The sequence below is a fragment of the Cebus imitator genome, unplaced genomic scaffold, assembly GCF_001604975.1.
Source record: "Cebus imitator isolate Cc_AM_T3 unplaced genomic scaffold, Cebus_imitator-1.0 Scaffold1, whole genome shotgun sequence".
Taxonomy (NCBI): Eukaryota; Metazoa; Chordata; class Mammalia; order Primates; family Cebidae; genus Cebus; species Cebus imitator.
This window is the reverse complement of record NW_016107316.1, coordinates 16937032-16963079: the sequence shown is the minus strand read 5'-3', so window position 1 is coordinate 16963079 and position 26048 is coordinate 16937032. Positions and strand designations below refer to the sequence as shown.

Below are 26048 nucleotides of genomic sequence, written 5' to 3'. Positions count from 1 at the left end.
ATGGAATAGATGAAGCAAATGTGTCAAAAATCTTTATAACTGTTTAACCTTGTTTGAGTATATGGAAATACATTATTTTTTCTCCTTTTGTCTATGTTAAAAATATTCTGACTACGTTTTTAAGTAAGTTAAAATAGGGAACCATAAAATGGTACCTTCACATTGCTCTGCATGTCCGCCTGTATATTTGGATGTAGGGCCAAGCCTATTCATTGAGTGTAGGTCCTCTGGAGCTCCAGGTTGTCTCCTTTGCATAAAATGTTCTCCCATGATGCAAGTTCAGCTTCCTTTTTCAGTCCTTTACAATGAAATGAGAACTTAATAGTTCTTATGATCCAAGAGTACAAAATTTCTCTTTATAATTTTTACAGATCTTTACAGCTGTCTCACCTTTAGCTAAGTCAGTACCAATTTATTCTAGAAGCTCATCTCTATGGAGTCTCCAACTCACTCAACTTGGTTTTCCTAGAAATAGAATCCCTCTTTCGTCCTCATATCTCATTGACTTTTGGGATATTTAATTAGATTACATAACTGCAAGTGCAGTCGTTCCAGTGAGGAACAGACAACAAGTCTTGTTAAGCACGCAACTCAACTGATTGTAACAAAAATACATGGAGAGCACTAGAGTATGGGCTGCTAGCCACGAGCCAGGGGCAGCAGTCATTGTTTCCCACGGGAAGTTGAGACCGTTCCGGGATGCCTGCTACATGCACTAAGTTGAGGTCAGTTAAGAGGGCTTCAGCTTTAGGTTTTTTTCTGGGTATCTCTTGCTTTAGATGCTACAACCTCCAAGTTGCTCATTGGACCTGGGAACTTCTTTTGAGTTTTAGTGGCATGAACATAATGCTTTGACTACCAAGATTCTGGGATTTTATTACACTCCAGAACCATATCACCACTGCACTGCAGCCTGGATGACAAAGTAAGACTGTATCTCAAAANAAAAAAAAAAAAAAACTTTTCTAAGTGAAAGAAGATAGACATAAAAGGTCAATATTGTATGGTTCCATTTAGATGAAATATCCAAAATTGGCAAATCCATAGAGACAGATAATGGAGGTCAGGGGCAAGGGAAGAGGGAATGGGGAAAGACTGTTTAGGGTATGCTGTTTCTTTTTGGGGTGGTGAAAATACTCTGGAATTAGATAGTGGTGATGGTTTCATAACTAAATTGGTCCAAGCGTGGTGACTCACACCTATAATCCCAGGACTTTGGAAGGCTGAGGTGGGTGGATCATTTGAGGTCAGGAGTTTGAGACCAGCCTGGCCAACATGGTGAAACCCTGTCTCTACTTAAAAAAAGCAAACAAAATAGCCCAGCATGGTGGCATGCACCAGTAGTCACAGCTGCTCGGGAGGCTGAGGCAGGAGAATTGCTTGAACTCGGGAGGCAGAGGTTGCAGTGAACCAAGATCACACTACTACACTCCAGCCTGGGCAACAGAGCAAGACTCTGTCTCAAAAAAAAAAAAAAAAAGAAAAAAAATCCTACTTAATTGTATACTTTTTAAAAGTGGATTTTATAGTACGTAAATTATATCTTAATTTTCAAAAAACTCACTATTATGAACTTCATACCCACTAGAATGGTTAAAAGAAAAAATGTAAGTAAATAAAACAACAGGTGTTGGTGAGGATGTAGAGAAATTTGGAAATTTCATTCATTATTAATGCAGTTATAAAATGGTGCAGTCACTTTGGAAAGCAATTTGGGAGTTCCTCAGATGTTAAATATAGGTATCATATAATTTAGGAATTTTACTCCTAGGTATTTACCCAAGAGAAATGGAAAATATCTTGTCCTGGGAAAACATACATGGAAAAATACTTGTAAATGAAAGTTCATAGCAGCTTCATTTATAATAACCAAAAGCTGGAAACAACAGAATACTACACAGCAATAAAAAAGAAGGAACTACTAAGCCAGGCATGGTGGCATGTTCCTGTAGTCCCATCTACTCAGGAGGCCAAGGTGAAAGGATCGCTTGAGCCCAGGAGTTGAAGACCGCAGTGAGCTATGATCATGCCACTGCATACTGCATACCAGCCTGGGTGATAGTGCAAGACCTTCTCTCAAAAAAAAAAGGAACTACTAGTTCATGGAACCAACATGAATTAACCGCAAAAATATCATGCTAAGTGGATGCCAGAAACCAAAGACTATGTGTTGCATGATTCCATTTATATGAAGTTTCTAGAAAAGGCAAAACTGTAGACAGAAAGCTGACCTGTGGCTGCCTGAGGTTGGGGGTGGGAGTGACAACTGGTGACAAACTGGCATAAGGAAGTGTTTTGTGGTGATGGAAAATGTTCTAAAACTGGACTGTGGCGATTGGTTGCACAACTGTTTAAATTTACTAAGAATCCTTGAATTGTTCACTTAAAATCTGTGGATTTATGATATGTAAATTATACCTCAAAAATCTGTTTTTTAAAAATCAGTCAATCTAGAACTCTGGGTATATTTGGATCAGAAAAAAAAAAAAAACCAAAATCTTTCTCCCCATTTTAGACTCGTCCTCCCACTGACTTGAGCTTTAACTTTGATGCCAACAAACAACAAAGACAGCTTATCGCAGAACTGGAAAACAAAAACAGGTAAGAACACAGAGGCTGAGCCCATTCTAAAGTCCAGGATTATCACCTGCATGTCTGATTCTCATTTTCCTGGGATACTCGGTGGCTATTGACCCCCCAAGGAAGATCTAGCCTCAGTGAACCTAGGCTAGCCCAAGTCCAGTGAATGTCCTGGGCATTAATTCGTGTCTCTCTGCATGCTGTTAATTCTGGTAGTCCAAAGCCCTGCTCACCCTCCCTCAGGGGACTGCTTTTCCCAGGGCCTCCTCCCACCCATCTGTGTGACCCCCTCTCACAATTGCTTTTCCACTCTGTTTCCCAGCAGCATTTTGCTGTAGTCATCTTGTCCTGATCCGTTATGCTATGTAGGACTGTCTGGTCTCTCGTTTAAAAAAAAAGCGGAGGGGGCCAGGTGCAGTGGCTCATTCCTGTGATCCCAGCACTTTGGGAGGCCAAAGCAGGCGGATCACTTGAGGTCAGGAGTTCGAGACCAGCCTGGCCAATATGGTGAAACTCCATCTCTACTAAAAATATAAAAAAGTGGCCAGGTGTGGCGTGCACATGTAATCTCAGCTACTCAGGAGGCTGAGGCAGGAGATCACTTGAATCTGGGAGGTGAGGGTTGCAGTGAGCCGAGGTTGTGCTATTGCACTCCAGCCTGGGCAACAAGAGCAAAATTCCGTCTAAAAATTATTTTTTAAAAAGCCATTTAAAGGCACAGAGAGCAGACAGCACACCATTATGCACTGAAAGGTGGAAGCCAGGACAAGGAGACCTGACCTAAGGTAACAGGCATAGGTAGAGGGAACACAGCTGTCTATCAGGGCATCAGGAACAGGAGAAGGAAGGGGCAGGGAAGCATTAAGGGAAGTCGGCGCAGGACCTGCATTAGGAGGTTGCAAGGAGTTCCCTTTTCCTCCTCACTTAGTGGAACAGAATAAGTAAAGTATTCTGGCTGTAATTTTCCTTTCATGGAGATTTTTCAGGTCCTTGAGGAGAGTATTTTTATGACTTTTTCCACCACAAAGGATTTCTTTGTTAAGGAAATGTCAGGTGAAGTAGTATTGAGAAGGTGTCCATTTCACATCTTGGCCATTTGGAAGCAATCAGAACAAGAGTGGCAGAGGAGGCACTGCTAGAGTTGAAAACTTGTAACGGGGAAAGAGAGCATGGATGAGAAGCACTGTGCAGCCCCTTTCTGTTCACCCGTCCTCTCTAGAGAGATCCTGCAGGAGATCCAGCGTCTCCGCCTGGAACACGAGCAGGCCTCCCAGCCCACCCCTGAGAAGGCGCAGCAGAACCCCACGCTGCTGGCAGAGCTGCGGCTGCTGAGGTGAGTAGGGATACACGACCACTTCCCACACATAATCTACTACAGTGGGACCTTAGGAAACAAAAGGCAGAATCTGTTCAGTATAAACAGTCCTGGTGAGAGCAAACCACTGAAGAGTTTCCCCATTCTGTTTCTGCTTCAGATGTCTGGGTTCCATTAGAAATCACTCTAGGAATGTCAGTCATTATCACAGAACTTGGTAAATACCAGTCTTCCAGCTCCGGGACCAGCTGGGCAGTGTTTATACTTCTGTGATTGCTTTAAGAAGACCACTGTGCTGCAGTCCCTCTTCTTATCTTGCTAATTTGTCTAACTTTAGACACTTGTCGGGAATGACACTTTGCCTTTCCTTTGAGTACATTCTCCTGGCACTTTACAGTCAGTGCAGGGCTCTGCTGAAGGAGAAGGATGCTTCCTATGCACACCTCTGAGACATGAAACCCTGGCACCAAGACTTCTACACAAAGTGTCTCAAGAATCAGGAAACTGACATAGGATGAGAATGGGAATAGAGAGCAGCGTCAGCACCCTGCTCGATGCTGTCTTGGAGGGAATGGGGAAGACTTCTCAGAAGTGATTTTTATCCATTATTAGGGTCTTATTTCCTATGAGCCTTAGAGGTGTGTGTGTGTGTGTGTGCGCACACACACACACACGTGCTCTTCAGTAAGTTAAGATATTATGGAAACTACATGTAGTGACTTGATTCTTACCAGATCTCTAGATTTTCCAACAGTGGGTTCTTTCTGTTGAGGTTGATTTTTAATTTTCTATCATCTGGGATTTTGTATAGCCTCTTGTTTCTTTTCCCAGAGAATGGAGTTTATTGTTTTCTGTAGATATCCTACTGTTTAGATTTATATCATCAATAAAAATTGTCATAGTAGAATCATAAAGAATTTAAACTGTGCAGATAAAAAAATCATTAGATGTATAGAAATTCTCATTCTCCTAAACACTTATTTGAGTTTCTCAAGGTAGTTAGGCTGAGATTTTGGTTGCTCTGTGGTTCACTGCTGCACGTCTGGGGTATTAGCACAGCTGGTGTACTAGGGAGGATGGGAGCACAAATGCTGCTGACTTGGGCAGAGTGTAAGTCTAGGCTGTTGGCATAAGATGCACCTGTTGTCTAGTGCCTGGTTTTATATCTAGACAAGCAAAAAGGCCTGTCATCCTGAGTCGAACTGTTGCTGAAACTGGGATTGCTAAAAGTGCTCAGTTAAGCTGGAAGGATCTGAAAAATTTCTTAGCTGTGGTAGCAGGGCTGAGTCCAGGGATGTCACATAGGATAGCAAGAAACGGGAATGTAATCTGAGACCAAGGAGGGTCTGAAGGTTGAGAAATCAGAAAGTATTTAACCTCAAAAGCAGTTTCTCTATCGTTGAAGAAAGGAGGGACTGTTGTAAAGTGTGCTGGAGCAGTTGTTTATGCCTGTGTACAAAACATATTGGCCTTCTACCTCACACTAATTACAGAAACCAACACCCGATGGATTAGACATGAATACAGAACTTTAAATCTTCTAGAAAAAAAGTAGGAGAATTTCTTCAGGATTTTGGAATAGAAAGTAATTTCTCAGAATTACCGTGAAAGAAGTTGGTAAATTCATATTTGCATTAATATTAAGAACTTTTGCTTATCAAAAGACACATAAAGGGCAGGATTCACATGTAGGTATCTGACATCCGTCTGGTTTTGATCAGTATGTATGAGGCCAGGGACTGCCAGTACCCAGCTAGTATAATACAACAAGGTAGAGAGCTTCATCTATAGGTGGAGTGGTTATGAGTCTTGACCACCAGGGTTGTCTTTTCTTCCTTTATCACCATTTTTAATGGTATGTTGCTTACAGTAAAATGTATGGCAAATGCGTGTGACAAACGTATAAGATATGAAGCGTAATAGTCAAATGAATACTTAGGAGCCCACATCCTATTTGAGAACTCCTATATAACTAAGACAATGTCATCCATAGAAGTGCCCCTCCCTTACCCCATTTCCTCGTCTCCACCTTCCCCGCTGAGTGACCCTCTATCCAGAATTTGGCTTATCCTTACCTTGTTTTTAAAACAATATTATTGCATTGTCATTATCCTATATAATAAACTGTTTAGTTTTGCTTTTTGTTTTCTAAACTTAATAGAAATATTATACTGATATGGTGGGGGTGGTCTCAGAGGACTTCGCTCTCCACCCCCTACCCCCACCATATTAAGATCCTTCCATATTGTTGCATGAAGCTATAGCTCATTCATTTTCACCTTACATTGTAATTGTTTAGTCACACACAGTACAGATAAAGAATATTGCATCCAGGCTTAGGAGTTCAGGGGAGGAAGTCTTCCTAGAACATTGAATAGATCCTTCTTCTCGAGGGTCTACTGCACTGAAAATTTAAGGTGTATGAAAACCAGAAAACAATGAGGCCATCCTAAAAACTTATAATCCAGCTTTGGAACAAAACATAAAATAATTTGGTAGTTAAATAATATTGTCAACAAACAGTAGGCATAAGAAATCTGCATAGGGAAATATATATAATATAATGTGTATATATACACAAGACATTTTACATATTTAATACCTATGTTATATAATATATATTATATAATATATGTTACATATTATATAATATATAATATGTAACATATAGATATAATACCTATATTTTATATTATTATCTAATATTATATCTAATACCTGTATTTTATAATATTATCCATTATACCTACATTATATAAGATTGTATCTATATCTTTGTGGGTCTAATTTTCCTCTGGAAGCATTTGGACCCATGGAGATGATAGAAGTTGAGCTAGACCATGAAAGGCAGATAATGATTTGGATGGAGTATAGGACAAAACATTTTAGGTTGGAAGTGGGCTTGGGGCTCAGCATGATTCCCGCAAATAATTATGGCACATTTCAGGAAAGGGAAAGAGTCTTGGAACTAAGAATTATTTTCAGTCCTTCATTACATCAATCTTTAGAGTGCCAGTGATAGGAGATCCAATTAGCCAGGCAGTTGAGACCAGCTTCTAGAGAGTCTTAATTGTTAGGTCACTGGAAATCCTTGGAGAGTTTCAAATCATGATTTTGGTAAGTTCAGTAGATGTTGATTGGGCAATACTGGATGCATGATACTTTCTGAATGTTTCAATATATGCAAAGATGAGTAAGGCCCATCCCCTGACGTCAAGGATTTTGCATCACGGTAGGAGTGGCAGTGAGTAAAGTAAATGAAGTGCCACTGAGGAGCACTAATTACTGTAGTGCTTAATCAAGCAGGTCCTGCCGAAGTGACCGGGAGCAGCTTCCTGACTGTGATGCTGAGTCACACGCTAAGGAATGAATAAGATTTGGAAGAGAGGTGAATTATAAAATGATGGAGCCCACTTAGGAAAAGTGAACCATAAGCTGGAGGTCCAGACACAAAGGGCATAAAATAGGAGGCGAGGTGCTAAGGATAGGAATGTAAATGGGCACTAGAGCCTCACTTTCCAATAGAAATATAACGGAGGCTACCTCTGTCATTAAAAATTTTCTGACAGCCTCAGTGAGAAACCAAAAAGTAATGTGTCATTAATTTTAACACTATATTTTACTTAACCTGATATTTTCCAAATATTATCCTTTCAACATGTAATCAGTATTAAAACATGATTGAGGTATTTTGGTTTTTTCTGTACCAAGTCTTTGAATTCCAGTATGTATGTTACAATTGCAGGGCATCTCAATGCAGACTAGCCATGTTTCAGATGCTCAGTAGTCCCATGTGGCTGGTGGCTACTGTGTTAGCATGGGCCTAGATTGTGCAGGGCAAGCGTCAGTGGTGCTAGAGATTCTGTTGAGATCATTATGGGATGATGAAATGAACATAGCTTTGATTTGAGCAGCAGTTTAAAGTTCATAGAACATTCTCATATTTATTAGCTTATATGATCCTCAGAATATTGTTGCTGTTATGTTATTAGTCCCCTTTTAGAGGAGAGAAAATTGAGGCTAAGCGACTGTCTAAGGTTGCATATTTGGTAAATACTGGGGCTGATACTAAACTCTGAGGCTGTTGATTTCCATTCCACTGCTTTTTTCTCACCATAAAAGATGAAAGAGCCAGACGTGGTGGCTCACGCCTGTAATCCCAGCACTTTGGGAGGCAGAGGCGGGTGGATCACTTGAGGTCAGGAGTTCAAGACCAGCCTGGCGAACATGATGAAACCCCATCTCTACTAAAAATACAAAAAATAGCTGGGCATAGTGGCAGATGCCTGTAATCCCAGCTACTCAGGAGGCTGAAGCGGGAGAATTGCTTGAATCCAGGGGGCAGAGGTTGCAGTGAGCCAAGATTGCGCCACTGCACTCCAGCCTGGGTGACAGATTGAGACCCTCCCTCTCTCTCTCTCTCTCTCTCTCTCTCTGTGTCTCTCTCTCACACACACACACACACACACACACACACACACACACACACACGATGAAAGCAGGATTAATCACACTAGGAGACTGTTGCATGCTTGAGGTAAGGAATGCTTAGATAAAGCCAGAGAAACAGGAATAGAAAGGCACTTAAATTTTTCAAGAAAAATGATCTGAATATAGTTATTGATTGACTATAGGATATAAAGAAGACAGTAACAAAGAGGACTGAGTTTTTGAGCCATGACACCTGGAAGGAAAAATAGCAGAGAGAGGGAAATTAGGAAAGAAACCCACTTAGGGAAAAAAGTCTTAAGCCTGGTTTTGGACATACTGAGCTAGAGTAGATGGCATAAAATCTATCCTCAAGGAAAAGTGACTGTTCTTAGACACAGGGAGCCATCCCAACCTGTCACCCTTCTTGACTCTCTCTATTGCCGAAAGTACTTACTACTGAACCTGCTTTCTCTGAGCAGTTTAATATGGTTTCTCCACTATTAATCTAAATTTGGGCTAGTTTTATATATTTTTCAAAAGGCATTGACTTTCTAAAGAGTTTTTAAATCATTCATTCACACTAATAATATGAATCATATCTTTATATGGTAATGTACACTTTCCCAAGCATTCTTACCTATTATTCCCAGAACAGTCCAGGAAAGTAGGTGAAACAGACATTATCACCTAATTTTATGCGGTATCAGAGGCTAAATGACTTGCTCAGAGTCTCATAACTGGTAAGTAGCAGGATCAGGTCTGAAATCCATTTCACCTGGCCTGAGATCCATCTTTGAGGGTCCCTTTATCTGATGGGCTTCTCCTTTTGGACAGGCAAAGGAAGGATGAACTGGAGCAGAGGATGTCAGCCCTGCAGGAGAGCAGGCGGGAGCTGATGGTCCAGCTAGAAGAGCTGATGAAGTTGCTGAAGGTAAGATCCTTTGTCCCACACTCAGCTCTTGTCATTCATCTCCCACCGCAGCCTCAGCTGCTGGCTCCCTGTGGTGTCAGAATAGGATGAGACTAAAGGCTTGACTTTAGCCTAGAATCAGTTTTCAGATAAATTTCCATAAATTTAGTCTAATTGAGTATGAAAGTCATCTAAATTAGTACAGAGCCAGATTATTTAAAAAATTAGTAACTGGAAATAGGATAACGTTCTTGAGCAGTTGCTTTTATGAATAAATGAGAATGTTTATAAATAGGATATTAGCTATGTACCAATGAATAATATTTCTCAATTACTTAAATTTTTTTTTTTTTTGAGATAGAGTCTCGCTCTGTCACCCAGGCTAGAGTGCAGTGGCGTGATCTCTGCTCACTGCAACCTCCACCTCCCGGGTTCAAGTGATTCTCCTGCCTCAGGCTCCCAAGTAAATGAGATTACAGGTGACTGCCACCATGCCTGGCTAATTTTTTTGTATTTTTAGTAGAGATGAGGGTTTCACCATGTTGGCCAGGCTGGTCTCAAACTCCTGACCTCAGGTGATCTGCCCACCTTGGCCTCCCAAAGTGCTAGGATTACAGGCATGAGCCATTGCTCCTGGCCTTAAAGTTTTTGTTAAGACAAGTTTTCAAATATTCTACTTAAATACTTAACAAATATTAAGTGTTCTATTTCAAAAAGTAGTACAGAGGCAACCTGTATTAGGGTTCTGCAGAAAAATGGAACCAGTAGAATATATATAAAGATACATGAGAGGAGATTTATTATGGGAATTGGCTGACACAGACATGGAGGTAAAGAAGTCTCATGTTAATGCCATCTGCATCCGGGAGAGCCAAGAAAGCTGGTGGTGTAATTCAGTCTGTCTCTGAAGGGCTGAGAACCAGGGGCACTGATGCTGTGACTCCCAGTCTGGGAGGTGGGTTGGGAGGTGAGTCATGTTGGATCACTGGTTTAAGTCCCAGAGACCACAGCCCCAAGAACTTGGGGAGCTCACATGTCTGAGGGCATAGAAGATGATGTTCTAGCAAGTCAGCCCTTCCTCTGCATTTTTCTTCTATCCAAGTCTTCAGTGGATTGGATGCTGCTGCCCATGTTGGTGAAGATGGATCTTTACTCAGTCTGATGAGTCAAATGCCAATCTCTTGGAAACACCCTCACAGACACACCCAGAAATTATGTTTTACCAGCTATCTGACTATCCTTTAATCCAGTAAAGCTGATACATAAAAATAACCATCACACAAACCAACCTAATTAAACCATTCTGATCAGTAACTTTACTATATTAGGAATAAGATGGCTTATTAGCTTAGGTTTGGGATATTGGGGAACTTAATACATGCATAATAAGTCAGGTTGCATAATAAATCAGGTCTATCTTGTGGCGTGATTGTAGCTCACTGTAACCTTGCTTGAGCTGGGTTCAAAGGATCCTTCTGCCTCAGCCTTCTGAGTGGCTAGGACTACAGGCACACAAGGTGTATCTATTCTTGTTGAAAGCTGTATTACAACCCATATACCCCAGAGCAAAGGAAGGCGTGCTTGGCATTTGAATGGCCTCCCCTGGACAGTTTTACTGGCGTTGAACAGAAACATCTACCTGGTTACGAGGCAGCAATACCACGGTACTTGCTCCTGCTGTTACTTTCTTAGGTCTCACCCAGCGATGCTGAGAACCCACTGCATTTTGTCGTATACACCAAGTTAACAGCCAGAGAAAATCACAAAGTGTGGAGTGCCCCAAAAGCCAGATGACAGGAGTGAATTTAATCTTGTGATAAAGGGGAGTCACTGGAGGTTTAAAAACAACAGTTCAGGAAAATACTCAGGACAAGTTAGAACAGGGAAAAACTAAAGGATAATAGGAGACTAATTTCATCCTCCAGGCCTGAAGTGACAAGGATCTTAACCCCAGGAGTGGTAGCCCAGGACAATACCAGTTCAGAGACTTTTCTTCAACTTCTCCATTCTAAGTCAGTCTCTTAGTAAAGAAGCTAGTGGGCATTAGCAACTTGGATAAATGTAGCATTTGTGTTTTAAACTGGCTTTTGACTTGCTCAAGACAATTACTGTTTTTCGTCATGAGCTGAATTGTTGGTTGTTGTTGTTGCTGTTGTTTTTTCCCCCCTAGCTTTGGCCCTGAGTATTTGGGTTGTTTTGCATAGACATGTTTCTGCATCAACCCTGTTAGCAGGATTTTTCCTCAGAAATATTTTATGTCTAAATGGGTCTTACTTAAATAAAATCTGATGCAAAAACCTGGCCCAAATCCCTCTAATAGTTGTCAAATATCCATCTGAGCAACCCAGTCCCTCACTCTAAACAGCAGGGATGTACTTAAACATACATGGCCTGTTTAACATCTGTAACCTCATGTGACTTTAAAAGTCCTGCTGCCGTGGAGTTAGTACACCTGTGGGACAGGAGATAATATGGTATCTGGTCAGTCACGGTGGCTCACGCCTGTCATCCCAGCACTTCGGGAGGCCAAGGCAGGTGGATTGCTTGAGACCAGGAGTTCAAGACCAGCCTGGCTAACATGGCAAAACCCCGTCTCTACTAAAAATACAAAAATTAGCCAGACGTGGTTACATGTGCCCGTAATCCCAGCTACTCAGGAGGCTGAGACAGGAGAATCACTTGAACCCAGGAGGCAGAGGCTGCAGCGAGTGGAGATTGTACCACTTCACTCCAGCGTGGGTCACAGAGTAAGACTCCACCTCAAAAAAAAAAGGGGGGGTTCCACTCACCTCTTCCCTGTGTCAAATCTCCCTTTTAGAAAGATGTTCTCAAAGATTACCGAAGCATAGCTGGAAAGCTCCCGGTGCCCCAGTGTGATTTTTGTAAAAGGCAAAGGTTTATGTAAACTGAAGGGAAGTCAAAGTGCCTCTCCCCTGAGTAACCCTGTGCCAGTGCCTTTCAGTTGGATTGTCTTAGCAATCCCCAGAGCTACTGACTCCAAGCCCTATGCATGCCGCTGTGGCCGTCTAGTGTACCACTGATACTTGTATTCAAGGGTTAAGCAGAATGAGCTAATGCCTGGAACTCTACTCCCAAACCCTGAGTTTCTTTATATTTGCAACTTTAATTTCAGTAAAATAAGCAGGACACCGCTGCCCCTGTAAGATCCCCTGCCAGGTTCTTAAATGCCTTACCATTTACCCATCTGACAGGCTAAGGCTATTCAGACTGGGAGGAAGGATTTGCAAACACAAATCCAGGAATGTTGTCTTTTTATCCATTGACTAGAATTCACAGTTGAAAATTTCACGCCCTTAGTGTCCAGCTTCCTAAAAGAATTACCACATAGTCTTAATTTTTGTACTATATGCATATCTAAAAGATCATAAACAGGAATTATTGACTTCTATTAAAATTTCAGTATTTTCCTACTGTTAAAAATACATATTCATCAATCCATAAAAGAACCCTTTAGAATCTTAATTTTAGGCCAGGCACAGTGGCTCACACCTGTGATCCCAGCATTTTAAAAGGCCGAGGTAGGCAGATCACCTGAGGTCAGGAGTTTAAGACCAGCCTGGACAACATGGTGAAACCCTATCTCTACCAAAAATACAAAATTAGCCAAGCATGGTGGCTCGTGCCTGTAATCGCAGCTATTCAGGAGGCTGAGGCAGGAGAATCGCTTGAACCTGGGAGGTGGAGGTTGCAGTGAGCTGAGATTGAGCCACTGCACTCCAGCCTGGACAACAGAGTAAGACCCTGTCGGAAAAACAGCAAAAAAAAAAAAAAAAAAAAAAAAAAAAAAAAAAAAAAAAAAAAAAAAAAAAAAAAAAAAAAAAAAAAAAAAAAAAAAAAAAAAAAAACCTTCTGATTTTGATGTAAAAGGCTTGTTCTACTTTTACTGATTTTTGGTATGCAAGCATTTAATTCTCTCATAAAATAGCAGTTAGTCAAATGGACAATCAAGCCACATGGTCCATATAGTAAATTTCCATGCCACAGAGAGTTCTTTCATTCTGCTGCTTCAGTAAACTACGATGTACTTTATCTTCTATCTGAAAATGATCATTTAAAGAAGCATTCATAAGAAGTGACATCATTGTTAATTCATTCAACAAAAATAATCCTTTTTTTGGAACAAGGCAGGGTAAAAATTAATTTTTTTGTTTATTTAACAAAAAATCTATTGAGTTCCTAAGTGTCACATTAGGTATTTGGTATATCGTGGTGACCAGGCTCAATCCCTGTCACCAAGGTGTATCAAGGACCCTCCTTCTTTGTTTTTTGTTTTTTTGTTTGAGATGGAGTCTCACCCTGTCACCAAGGCTGGGGTGCAGTGGTGCAACCTTGATGCACTGCAACCTCTCCTCCCGGATTCAAGTGAGTCTCCTGCCTCCTGCCTCAGCCTCCTGAGTAGTTGGAATTACAGGCACCTGCCACCACAACTGGCTAATTTTAGTATTTTTAGTAGAGATGGGGTTTCACCATGTTGGCCAGGCTGGTCTCTAACTCCTGAGCTCAGGTGATCCAACTACCTCGACCTCCCAAAGTGCTGGGATTACAGGCATGAGCCACCCTTTATTCTTTTTAATGACATAATGTAGACTGACACTCAGGCTTTCATGTTTCTGTACATATCTTTTCCTTATACTTTTTCACCTGATTAATGAGTATTAATTAATTACTAGCCTCAAAACTTTGTATTTAATCTAGAAGTGTTTATATGTTGGTGTTTCTAATCTATGTTCTACTTCATTTTTCATTTGTCTGATATTGCTTTTGAAACTCATTTACCAGGCCGGGCACAGTGGCTCATGCTTGTAATCCCAGCACTTTGGGAAGCCGAGGCGGGTGGATCACCTGAGGTCAGGAGTTCAAGACCAGCCTGGCCAACATGGTGAAACCCCATCTCTACTAAAAATACAAAAATTAGCCAGGTGTGATGGTGCGTGCCTATAATCCCAGCTACTCAGGAGGCTGAGGCAGGAGAATCACTTGAACCCAGGAGGCAGGGGTCATGGTGAGCTGAGATCACGCCATTACACTCCAGCCTGGGTGACAGAGTGAGACTCTGTCTCCAAAAAGAAAGGAGAGAGAAGAAGAAAAGAAAAAGAAACTCATTTACCAGATGAATTCTACAGTCTTGAGTTTCAACCTCATTTGCAAATGTTTATCTAGTTTGAGTGTAAATTTTTATGTAAATGTCAACAGTGGCTATGCCATTGCTTTAACCACCTTGCCAGACCTCATTCATGTGGAAGAGACTCACATGTTTTTAGGTGACGTAAGCAGTTCTAAGTTTACACTTTACAATTAAGGTATTATTACCCCCTTTTAAATCACATTGGCTCTATCCCTTGTCATCAGTCAATATGTAGTGATCCCAGCTGACTAGTTGACAACACAGAGGTTCCCTGACCTTGGATCTGACCTGTTTACCATGTTGACAGAGCCTAAAAGGCTTTATCTGAATAAGTTTTGTGAGTTTAAATTATACCACACCATCCTAAACAACACTTTGCCAAAGTCCACTCTCTCCTAATACTAGGGCACATGGAAGGCCTCTAAGTCCTGGAAGCACTGCCCTGCCCACTGTCCCCATCCTAGCCTGATCTGTGCCTACTGCAAATTATGATTTCTTTCCTGACAAACTTAAATTGCAGTCACCAGATGTCCAAGTATGAAACATTGCTTTCTGAAATTTCCCTATTCTATTGAACCACAGCAGTGTTCGCTCTAATACCAAACCTGGAGAAAACTGTGAAAGTAGAGAGATGTCTTAGAAACAGTTCTAAGAAATTACATGCTGGTCTTCTGACCTCAGATACAATTTCAGCCTATTAGGATTGCCCCATCCCTCCCCAACCATCACACTTTCCACTTCAACACAGTGCCAGCAATGAAAACATTGTATAATTGTTTGATAACTGTCCTATGAGTGTTTGCCTTGCCTCGTGAATATAAGAAAAGTGTCCTGCCCCGAAGGAAAGTCTGGCAAGGAAGAGAGCTTGCTTCTTAACTGCAAAGCAGGTGCAAAAGCAGAAGTGCTGTAACTCCTCCAAGCTGCCAGAGCCAATGCTCAGTGCTCTGTGCCTGGGCTCCTGTGAGTTTAGCTTTGGTCAGGCTAAAGCATCTGGCTTTGATTGTGAAGGGCACCTTCCTGTGCCGAGTTGGAGTCTCCTTAAGAGATTTCTCAGTGCCCATTTATTTCTACTCCGTCTCTCCCTTGCAGTAATAAAAATTATATTCTCTGTTTACTTACCCTCTCCCTTTTGTAATTCCTTTGCTTTACTGAGGTCTTTCTCACCATTGCACCCAGATCTACATACTGTGTGAGGGCAGGAGCACTTCCCATTCCTAAGACTTCCACATACTTGTTCAGTAAAGACTGGCTGCATGGATTGGTCCAATTTAAATAGCACCATTCCACAGCTTTTAGATTTACATACTAGGCTAAACAGCTGAGGTTTTCTGACTACAGTGATCCATATAAGGCACAGAAAGTTGAAATGAGAGAGACCCATTAAAAGAGTATGCAAATCAATAGGAAGAAAACAGAAAAGACAGGGTAGATGAGTAGCAAAGAACTGAAACGAGAGAAACTTGAAAATGTTCTCTTGATCCTTTTTCCTACAGCATCTAGTAGCACATTCATTTGGGCAGTCAGCTGATAACCAGCAAGTGCCTGCTCTATGTACCGTCATTGTAAGGTTCTAAAAGACAGCCCAACCGGCTGCGGTGGCTCATGCCTGTAATCCCAGCACTTTGGGAGGCTAAGGTGGGTGGATCACCTGATGTCAGGAGTTTGGGACCAGCCTGGCCAACAAAGTGAAACCCCAGCTCTACTAAAAATACAAAATTAACCAGGTGTGGTGGCACGTGCCTATAATCCCAGCCACTCGGGAGGCTGAGGCAGGAGAATCGCTTGAACTCGGGAGGCGGAGGTTGCAGTGAGCCCAGATAGCACCATTGCACCGCAGCCTTGGCAACAAGAGCAAAACTCCATCTCAATAAATAAACAGATGGATAGACAAATAAATAAGTAAGACAGAGACCATTTCTTTATGTTTCTAGTGCTTTCTGCCTAAGAGGTACTAAATAAACCTGTGTTCAATTAATGAAAAACTGAAGTCAAGAATTCTTTTTTGAATGACCTTTCAGGGTCTTCAAGCAGTTTCCAGTTTATTGGGGAAGCGGGTATGTATGGGATTCACTGAAAAAAAAAAGACACTGCCTGAAAGCAAGTAGATGTGGGTACAGTTCCAACATGTTAAGTGTGGAGAGGGGATCAAATAAGAAAAGAACCTGTTGTTGGTAGAATTGCTAGTTGGGAAGTTATTAGAGCAGTGGGTCTCAGACTTAATATGCACCAGAATCAGAGACAAGATTGAAGGCGCTGCTGTGTCCCACCCCTAGAGCTTCGGTTTGGTGGGGATAGGGTGTGGCACGAAGCCTACATCTCTGACAAGTTCCCAGGGGATGCCGATGCTGCTAGTCTGTGTTCTATGCATTGAAAACCACTTGCCTAGATAAATGTACCTAAACACATGTAAATATTGTGAATAATGAAACAGGATGATCACTCAAATTTCAAGTCATGGTTGAACTTCCTCTTTCAGATTCCCCGAAATAGCTGTGGGACCTGAGGCAGGTCAGGCCCTCTAGGCCTGTTTCATCTTCAATAAGAGTGTTGGGCTGGGTGGTTTCTAAGCTTCTTTCCTTCTAGCTCTGAGAGTTAGCATTGAATCACTCGCTGGGCTGAGGCCTGCTGCTTGCTTTGTCCTCTGATGCTCCCTTGGGGGACGGGGACTTTTGCTCTTAGCACCCATGGGCTTGGCCTGGTTTGCCTGATTTTTCTGTCATTTCTTCACAGTGTTTGTGGTGATGGGCATTAATTTCTCTCCTTTTTTCCTCTGCCTTTTTTTTTCATCTTCAACACCTCCAGGAAGAAGAACAAAAGCAGGCAGTAAGTGAACTTCAGAATTTCCCACCAGACTCTCACTCCTTTTGCATGTTCTTTCTTTCCTTATGTAAATGTTTCTCTTCTCCCTGCACATCATCTCTGAAGAGGGTTTTGTGTGTAAAGCCCTCAGTGGTTCTCCCCGTGGTGTTGTAAAATGACCTGAAAGTTCAAGGCATGTTTACCCGGTAGAGCATGTTCTTACTTAATACTAGAGCTTGTAAGTACCCATCTGTTGTGCATATTGAAGTGAGCATGATTAGCCAGGCTACCATTGCATTTTCTGCTCTTTCATTCTCTGTTGTTTTGCATCTGGAGTGATTTTAATTACTTGAAACAACTTTTTGGGGAGCTGGGGTGACCTCATGTCATGAATGAATGTGCATGAAAATGAGGACTTCTTTTGCTAGCTGGAGATGTCCTGCAGCCTTGACTAGGCTTCTGGACATGGGGCTGCGCCAGCCTTCGTAACAAAATTCCTGATGACAACTGAGACGCTGGCTACTTGTAGTGATTTCCTGTTCAGAACCTACTCCAAAGGGAGGTCAGCCTTCTCCAAGCTGTGCGGCTGTTGCATGGTGTTTGGGGGAGGTTTATGTTTCTTTTGGTTTTTCCTGATAGCCACTGACCCGCACAATAAAGTCAATTGCAGGCTTATCTACAATATTAGCACCGTATGTTTATATAACATAGTAAAGTTTCAAAGCATGCATTTTTTTAAGTTGAAGCTGAGTTTTCGTTTACCTTGGAACTTTTTTTTTCCTTTAGGAGAGAAATATAAAATGTTTAATTTTTAAAATTTACTATTTTTAAAAAAAATGCAAATGTATACATGTTTTAGATTAGGAATATAAAACATTATACTTATAATTTCCAGCTAGGAGAGCAGTGGGACCATAGAGTAAAGGGGAGAGGAAAGGAAAGAAGAGTTAGGTGGTGAGGGGAGGAGGCGAGAACAAGGTGTGGAGGAGACAGACTGCCAGAAAGGGGGAAAGAAGATGGCGCATGGTGTCAAGAGTGGCTGACAACCCGGAAATCTAATGGCTTTCATGGAACCAAATTACTCTTGTTTTGGTTTTTGCTAGGTTTGGTTTTGCTTTTTTCTTCATTCACACAGTTTATTGCTTCCATTTCTGGTGCTTCTGCATCAGTAGGTACATTTGGATGGGCAAAGCAGAACTGGATGGCAATAAGCCCAGCCATTACATGCTTCTTCCAGGAAGTGACGCGCTCACTTCCTCTCCATTTCATTGGCCAGAGCAAGTCACATGATCACACTCCACCTCAAGGGGGCTGGAAAGTCTAATCCTCCAGCTTGCCCAGAAGTCCCAGAGAAGCAGATGTTGGAAATACCTCCCCAAGTAGGCAAATGAATGAGACTGTTGGAGGGAGAGGAAGGAGACCACTTATCCTCCTGATTCCTGATAGTCTGATCCCTTGTTATGCAGTATTTCCTTCCTGCTGACCCAGGGTATCATTTGTATTGCTGACCACCAGTGTCCTCTCCTTCTTTTCAGCCCTTCATACCCCAGAGGTGCACTTTGCTACTGCAGCCACTTGCTGCAAACCTACTTCCAACAGTCTGCCTAGACCGGCACAGCATCTCCTGATCTCCCTCCGTGTGTGCCTGCTCCAAGTGAGCACGGACTAGAAACGCCCTACACCTCACCTGAAAACTCTTTCAGAAGAGGGCAGGCATTGTGGATATTTATCTTAGTGGTATTAGTAGCGCTTCCAGTAGACATTTCATTTTTAAAATTTTTATGGATTACCATGTAATCCAAGAAACAGGAATTGCCACTGCTATGATATTAGTTCTTAGGTCAATTTAAAGCTGGCCTCGAGCAGACAGGGGATTAAATCACAACGTGTCGGTTTCAGTGACCTTTCATTCTGTGTGAGATCACCATCCCCTTGAAGCTGGCAAAATGAGAACCTAGACTGCTGAAGCCTGTCTCTAATGAGCCACTGTGGGTATACCTTGGGAGTTCTCCACGGCCAGGGGCCTGAGCTCATGTCCAAGTCCCTGTAGTCTCATAGGACTGTCCATAGCGTGAATTGGTACAATTTGTTTTTTTCCTCAGCTTTCCCCACCATGGTATGAGGTAAGAAGTGCTGCTCTGTTGACTTAGGTGGAAATATCCTTCTGTCGACTTCACAGGTTGAAACTAGACTCATCCAAGTTCAGCTTTGAGGCTCAAATTTGGACTAATGACCACATAATTCAGTGTTTTTCAGATGTACAACTGAAAAGACTATAAAGCTTTAGAACTAGCTTCTGTTTAATCCCTATCATTATTGAATGACAGACAAAAATGTAGGAGTATTTAACACAGAACTATGATATAACCCTAACATTTCCCTCCCTCCCTCCCTCCCTTCCTTGTTCTGACTGGTGTCAGTTAATTTCCTATCAAAATGTCTTACCCTAAATGGGTAAGAAAATAATTGTATAACTTGTTAGCTTGCAATTAGGATTTTTTTTTTTTTTTTTTTTGAGATACAGTCTTGCTCTGTCACCCAGACTGGAGTACAGTGGTTCGATCTCAGCTCACTGCAACATCTGCCTCCTGGGTTCAAGTGATTCCCTTGCCTCAGCCTCCCAAGTAGCTGGGATTACAGGTACCTGCCACCACACCCAGCTAATTTTTGTATTTTTAATAGAGATGAGGTTTTGCCGTGTTGTCCAGGCTGGTCTCAAACTCCTGACCTCAGGTGATCCACCTACCTCGGCCTCCAAAACTGCTGGAATTACAGGCATGAGTCACCATGCCCGGCCAAAATTTTAAAAAGAAAAGAATTGTAAAAGACTTTTAAAATGAAGAATTTACTAGATGTGCTTCCCAAAACTGTCACTGTAAATCCACTATAGAGAACTTTTTGATAGCATCCACCTTCTTGCTTCATTCCCCTTTAGGGATTTGCTATTTACTACCACCAGGATCTCTTTCTACCCAGAGAACACTCTGACACTCTCTGCAGACACCAGCTGGCTGTCCTACAATTTAATTCCATTCTGACGCTACCTGGAGTCAGGGCAGAGCCCACAGGTTAAGGGCTCTGTCCCACAAAACTGCCTAACACTTCAGACACCAATTGCAAGTTGTAGTTCTCCAGGTTACCCACACTTCTGTCCGACTTGGCTACAAATCGGGACTCCCACAACCCCTTCCTCAGGTTCAATAATTGCTGTAATGGTTCATGAAACTCAGAGAAGCACTTTCCTCACTATTACCAGGTGATTTTAAAGGTTATTGTAAGGGCACAGGTGACCATCCAAGGTGAAGATGTACATAGGGCAATTTCCAGAAGGGTCTAGGAGCTTCAGTTCCCATGGAGTTGGGGCATATACCACCTCCTGGCATATACATATGCTCACCAACCCAGAGCTCTCCAAACTCCTCTGTTTAGGGTTTTTATGGAGGTTCTATTCTGCATGCATGATTGATTTACTCATTGGCCATTGGTGACTAACTCAATCTCCAGCCCCTTTCCCCTCCCCAGGACCTGCTGGAAGGGGCTGAAAGTTTCAACCCTCTAATAATGCCTTGGTCTTTCTGGCAACCAGTCCCCATCCTGAAGCTATCCAAGATCCCAGTCATCTCATTAGCATGCAAAAGACACCTACATCACTCTGGAGGCTCCATGAATTTTAGAAGCTCTTGTGCCAGGAACCTGGGATGGAGGCCAAATATATATTCATCATATCATGGTATTACAGGGTTACTTTGGCATTTGGGAAACTTGAGAGAAATGGGCAATAATTGTGACTTTATTTATTTATTTATTTATTTATTGAAATGGGGTCTCGCTCTGTCACAAGGCTGGAGTGCAGTGGCGCGATCTTGGCTCACTGCAACCTCCGACTCCCTGATTCAAGCTATTCTCCTGCCTCAGCCTCCCAAGTAGCTGGGATTACAGGCGCCTGCCATCGTGCCCAGCTAATTTTTGTATTTTTAGTAGAGACAGGGTTTCACCATGTTAGCCAGGATGGTCTCAATCTCCTTACCTCGTGATCCGCCCGCCTTGGCCTCCCAAAGTGCTAGGATTACAGGCGTGAGCCACCGCACCTGGCGTAACTGTGACTTTAAAAGATTGGGTTCTGTGGTTCTGCCTTCAGCCTCAGCCACTTTTGTGGTGCTTTGAGTGGCATCAGTACCCCAACTGACATTCTTCTGCCTTTCCTCTCTCTCTTCCCCACTCCTTCCCTTCTCTTTTCTCAGATCTAAGGGTTATAATGAGGGGAAAACTGCCTGGCTCTTTCAGATAAGACTTCATTAAGTGAGTGTTCAGCCCATGATTTACCCTGCAGTTTAACAGGCTCAGGAATTACATCGCATCAGTTGAGTGTGTGCTGGTTAGGCCTATGATCATCATCAGACTGATTAAAGGGCCATGTCTGCCTTTTTCACTATTGTATCCCTGCCTCTAGCCCAGCCTGCCACACAGTAGATACTCAGTAAATATTTGCTGAATGAAAACCAGTATTAACCAATTTTACAAGACTTTGACTTGCAGACTGTATGAATTAATAATTGTATTAATTATAAGGAACATAACCAGTTCACATACCTATAGCAGTGATTTTCCTCAAGGCATTCCCAGATAGATCCATTATGGAGACTAGATTGCAGCTCAGAAATATCCTTTATAAAAAGGAATCTGATTTCCCAAGAAAGCAAATAATAAAAATATATAAAAATAATTTTTAGTAAAGGAATATGAAAAAATTCAGTATTACAAAAAAAATAGGAACACCAAGCTGATTCGTATTATTATTAACTTTGTTATTTCTGTCTAAAGGAAATACACTGACACGTAGCATAAAATCACTATGTTTAAAAAATACTAATAATCTACAAAATGCAGGATGTCTATAGTTATTTGCATCATTTGAAAATATTTTGAACACTGCTCAGTAAAAGCCCAGTGCCTCCAGTCAGAAATATGGTTGTAGGATTCATCAGCATGTTACAGAGGGCCACTAGGGTCACCACAGACTGATTAGTACCCTACTGGCAATGGTGTTCATGACCATTGGTGCACTTGAGCTATGGGCTACCCTGGTCTTGATCAAACAATATCACAGTCCTAGCCTGGGAAGACTTCAGACATACAAGTTCTTTCTAGGAACCTGTTAGGGTTCCATTTTTCCCAGTGACTCAGCACACCATAAAATGTCACTGCTGGGTCTCTAACACCACAATCACTGAGCTATCCAAGGCAGGGGTTCCGTTTATTCATGAAGGCTGTGTTTCCTCCAACATTTCTCTGATCTCTCCTATTAGAAGTTAGCCATCAAATAATGATCATCTGGCTTAAAGACTGTAACTTTAGACAATAAGAGTTATGTAAGGATAGGAAGCTCCTTCAGGGTGGCCTTGGCCCAGCTTAGGTAGTGGGGTAGTGGTCCAAAGGGTAATATAATTAGTGGAATTTTGGGGAATCAGCTAAGAGAACATTGCCACACTTGGGACCTTTCCTTTTACTTCAGTGAGTTGGGCTATCACGTGGGATCTTGCCATCATGCCCTATCTGATTTCCAAGACCCAGACAAATATCCAGCTACAGCTATACCAAAGAGAGCATGGTTTGGCCTGGCTCCAAGATGCCCCATTTCTGATCACAGCTCTACCAGATATGCCTCAAAAGAAGGTCACTCACTGTTTAGTTAGCAATGGTTGACCCACAAGGGCTCCCATAGACCTCATGAATATTAACTTTGTAAGTAAAGAGAAAGTACTTTCAAAAACAACAAACCTATGCGACACGAAAAAGAAATCTTCTCTTTGGTCATTAAAGAGATTGCTGGTGGGCCAGGCACAATGGCTCATGCCTGTAATCCCAGCACTTTTGGGAGGCCGGGGCAGGCAGAACACGAGATCAAGAGATCAAGATCATCCTGGCCAACATCGTGAAACCCCATTTCTACTAAAAATACAAAAATCAGCCAGTCATGGTGGCAGGCGCCAGTAGTCCCAGCTACTTGGGAGACTGAAGCAAGAGAATCTCTTGAACCCAGGAGGCTGCGATTGCAGTGAGCTGAAATTACGCCACTGTACTCCAGCCTGGCGACAGAGCGAGACTCCATCTCAAAAAAAAAGATTGTTGGTGAACCTCTTGATGTCAGCATGCCTCATGGGTCGTGTTCCCTTCTTAGCCTTTGGATACATCTCACTGGGAAGTGATTCAGATTCGCATGCTTCTGCAATCTTCGGGGCTCTCTGGCTCCATAATCCTCCGAAATAGAAGCCTGAGTCTGTTTCTCAAAAGGCAAACGATTGCCATTCATTTATGTATTTAGCAGTGTTTTACTATACATGTTCCAGGCAATGAGCTTGGCCTTTTGGAGGATAAAAAGAGAAATCTTACACAAATTCCACCATCAAATAGGCTGAAAGTTATTTCATGGATGATATGATGCCCTAAATGCAGAAACACAAGCCAGGTCAGTGGTCTCCTGGGCCTCAGCCACTGCTGCTGGCTTCCTAAATTTACAAACTCACAGATGTCTGTTGGATTGCTGTTCTGTACGTAGGATTGCTGTGCTATACGCAGGACTCTGCCACAAACCTTTAGCCTGGGTCGCCGTCCTAGGATATGTGCATAGACTGTCTGCCAGCACTGGCTCCTGCCCACATGCGGCCGCGAGAGAGTCTTGCAGGGTGTATTCATCCATCAGCCTTGGCACCTGTACTCACTGTAGGGACCTGGCAGTTTGTTGTTTGTTATTTTTTTCCCCAGAAAGTGGAAATATCACTACAATATTAAAAATGGGTTTGTTTTTTCTTTTTTTTTTTTTGAGACAGAGTTTTGCTCTTATTGCCTAGTCGGGATTGCAATGGCACGATCTCAGCTCACTGCAACCTCTGCCTCCAAGGTTCAAGTGATTACTCCCAAGTAGCTGGGATTACAGGCCCATATCACCACACCCGGCTAATTTTTGTATTTTTAGCAGAGACAGAGTTTCGCCATGTTGGCCAGGCTGGTCTCAGACTCCTGACCTCAGGTGGTCCACCTGCCTCAGCCTCCCAAAGTGCCCAGATTACAGGTGTGAGCCACCACACCCAGCCATGGTTTTTCTTTATGATTAAGTATAAGTTTATTTGAGCCCAAAGCTTGAGGATGACCCCTGAGAAGCAAAGATTCAAATTGCCCTGAATATACACTCCAATTAGCAGCAGTTACAATGGGTTTTAAAAAAATGAAAAGGTAGTTCCTAAGTTGTTTACCAAGAACTTACATTAAAGTAACATAAGCAGGGCACGTGTTTTTGCAGGATCTCCTGAGGATTGTGTCACAGGCCAAGTAAGTTTTAAAAAAATAATAACATAGGCTGGGCGCAGTAGCTCACACCTGTAATCCCAGCACTTTGGGAGGCCAGGGTGGGTGAATCACAGGGTCAGGAGTTCGAGACCAGCCTGGCCAACATGGTGACACTCTGTCTCTACTAAAAAAAAAAAAAAAAAAAAAAAAAAGAACACCCCGTTTCTAAAAAAAAAAAAAAAAAAAAAAAAAAATTAGCTGGGCATGGTGGCACACTCCTGTAATCCCAGCTACTTGGGAGGCTGAAGCAGGAGAATTGCCTGAACCCGGGAGGCAGAGGTTGCAGTGAGTTGAGACAACACCATTGCACTCCAGCCTGAGTGACAGAGCAAGACTCCATCTCGATAATAATAAAATAATAATAATACAAGCTATTGATTGTCTATGCATTATTCTTTTTATCACAAATTCCAGGAACATGAAGCTAATGGGTGAGGCAGGTAGTCAGGAACAAAATGCCCTTAAACAACTGCCCCCAGATATGACAGGGTGGTGTGACTGAAATCCCATACCTGTGTCTCTCAAGACCTCAAAAATTTTGAATACCTCATATAAAAATAACTCAGACTGCCCCAAGCACCTAACAGGAGTCCGAGGATACAAGGGAAAAATAGCTTTTGGGGTCTATGCTGCACCCCTCAATATTTTCCATCACTCTCATCAGTGTCAGGCTGAGAGATTTCCTTACCTACTTCTTAAATTTCCCTCCCGTACTATGTATCTATCTTTTCCTTGAATGCACACAGCATATGAAAACCATCCTTCAAGGTCTCCAAGAAAATTATCTCCTCAGCCAACTGAAGAAATTCTTCCACTAGAAGACTATTGAATTCCTAGGACGCACTACCTCCCTCAGAATACTATAGACTGAATCTCAGCAAGGCATTAACAGAAAAGGCTGAAGAAAAAATGGCTTGTAGGTTTGGAGCCTAAGAATCTAGGGAAATAATGGGTGTCATTTACTGAATAAGTGAGAATAGAGACATGACCTGTGTTAGGAGCGGATCTTGATCTGATTTTGGACATGTGCAACTGAAATTTCAGTGGAGTAAAAGGGCTAGCAGTATAGACTTGGAACCCTTCAACACAGAATGAGGATTGAAACCATAAATGTGAGCTTTAGGGAAAACCCATAGTAGACAAAAAGAAGAAAGAGGAGGCAGGAGAAGGACTGTCAGTTCTCCTGGAAGCCCAGGTAGTTGCAAGAAGGAGGAAGTTAGTAAGACAATAAGACAAGGAAACCTGTGAATTTGACAATAAGGAAGTTACAGCAACTTGAGAAAGAAAATGTTCAGGCCGGGCATGGTGGCTCAAGCCTGTAATCCGAGCACTTAGGGAGGCCGAGGTGGGGGGATCACAAGATCAAGAGATCGAGACCATCCTGGCCAACATGGTGAAACCCTGTCTCTACTAAAAAAATACAAAAATTAGCTGGGCGTTTGGCATGCACCTTTAGTCCCAGCTACTCAGGAGGCTGAGGCGGAAGAATCGCTTGAACCCGGGAAGCGGAGGTTGCAGTGAGC

The 26048-nt window shown here is 42.3% G+C and overlaps 1 protein-coding gene across 20 annotated transcripts in view; it reads left to right on the top strand.

The window, feature by feature from the left end:
* DTNB (dystrobrevin beta) overlaps positions 1-26048 on the top strand; it is a 310883-nt gene that overhangs the window by 250615 nt on the left and 34220 nt on the right. For 13 of the 20 annotated variants that reach the window (XM_017527155.2, XM_017527133.2, XM_017527168.2 and 10 more), the window contains 4 exons: positions 2516-2601; positions 3800-3913; positions 9161-9257; positions 17185-17205. In XM_017527155.2, the coding sequence (XP_017382644.1) occupies positions 2516-2601; positions 3800-3913; positions 9161-9257; positions 17185-17205 (318 nt within the window). The remainder of the gene's footprint in view (positions 1-2515; positions 2602-3799; positions 3914-9160; positions 9258-17184; positions 17206-26048) is intronic. The other 7 variants (XM_017527170.2, XM_017527229.2, XM_037737881.1 and 4 more) reach the window with 2 other exon arrangements.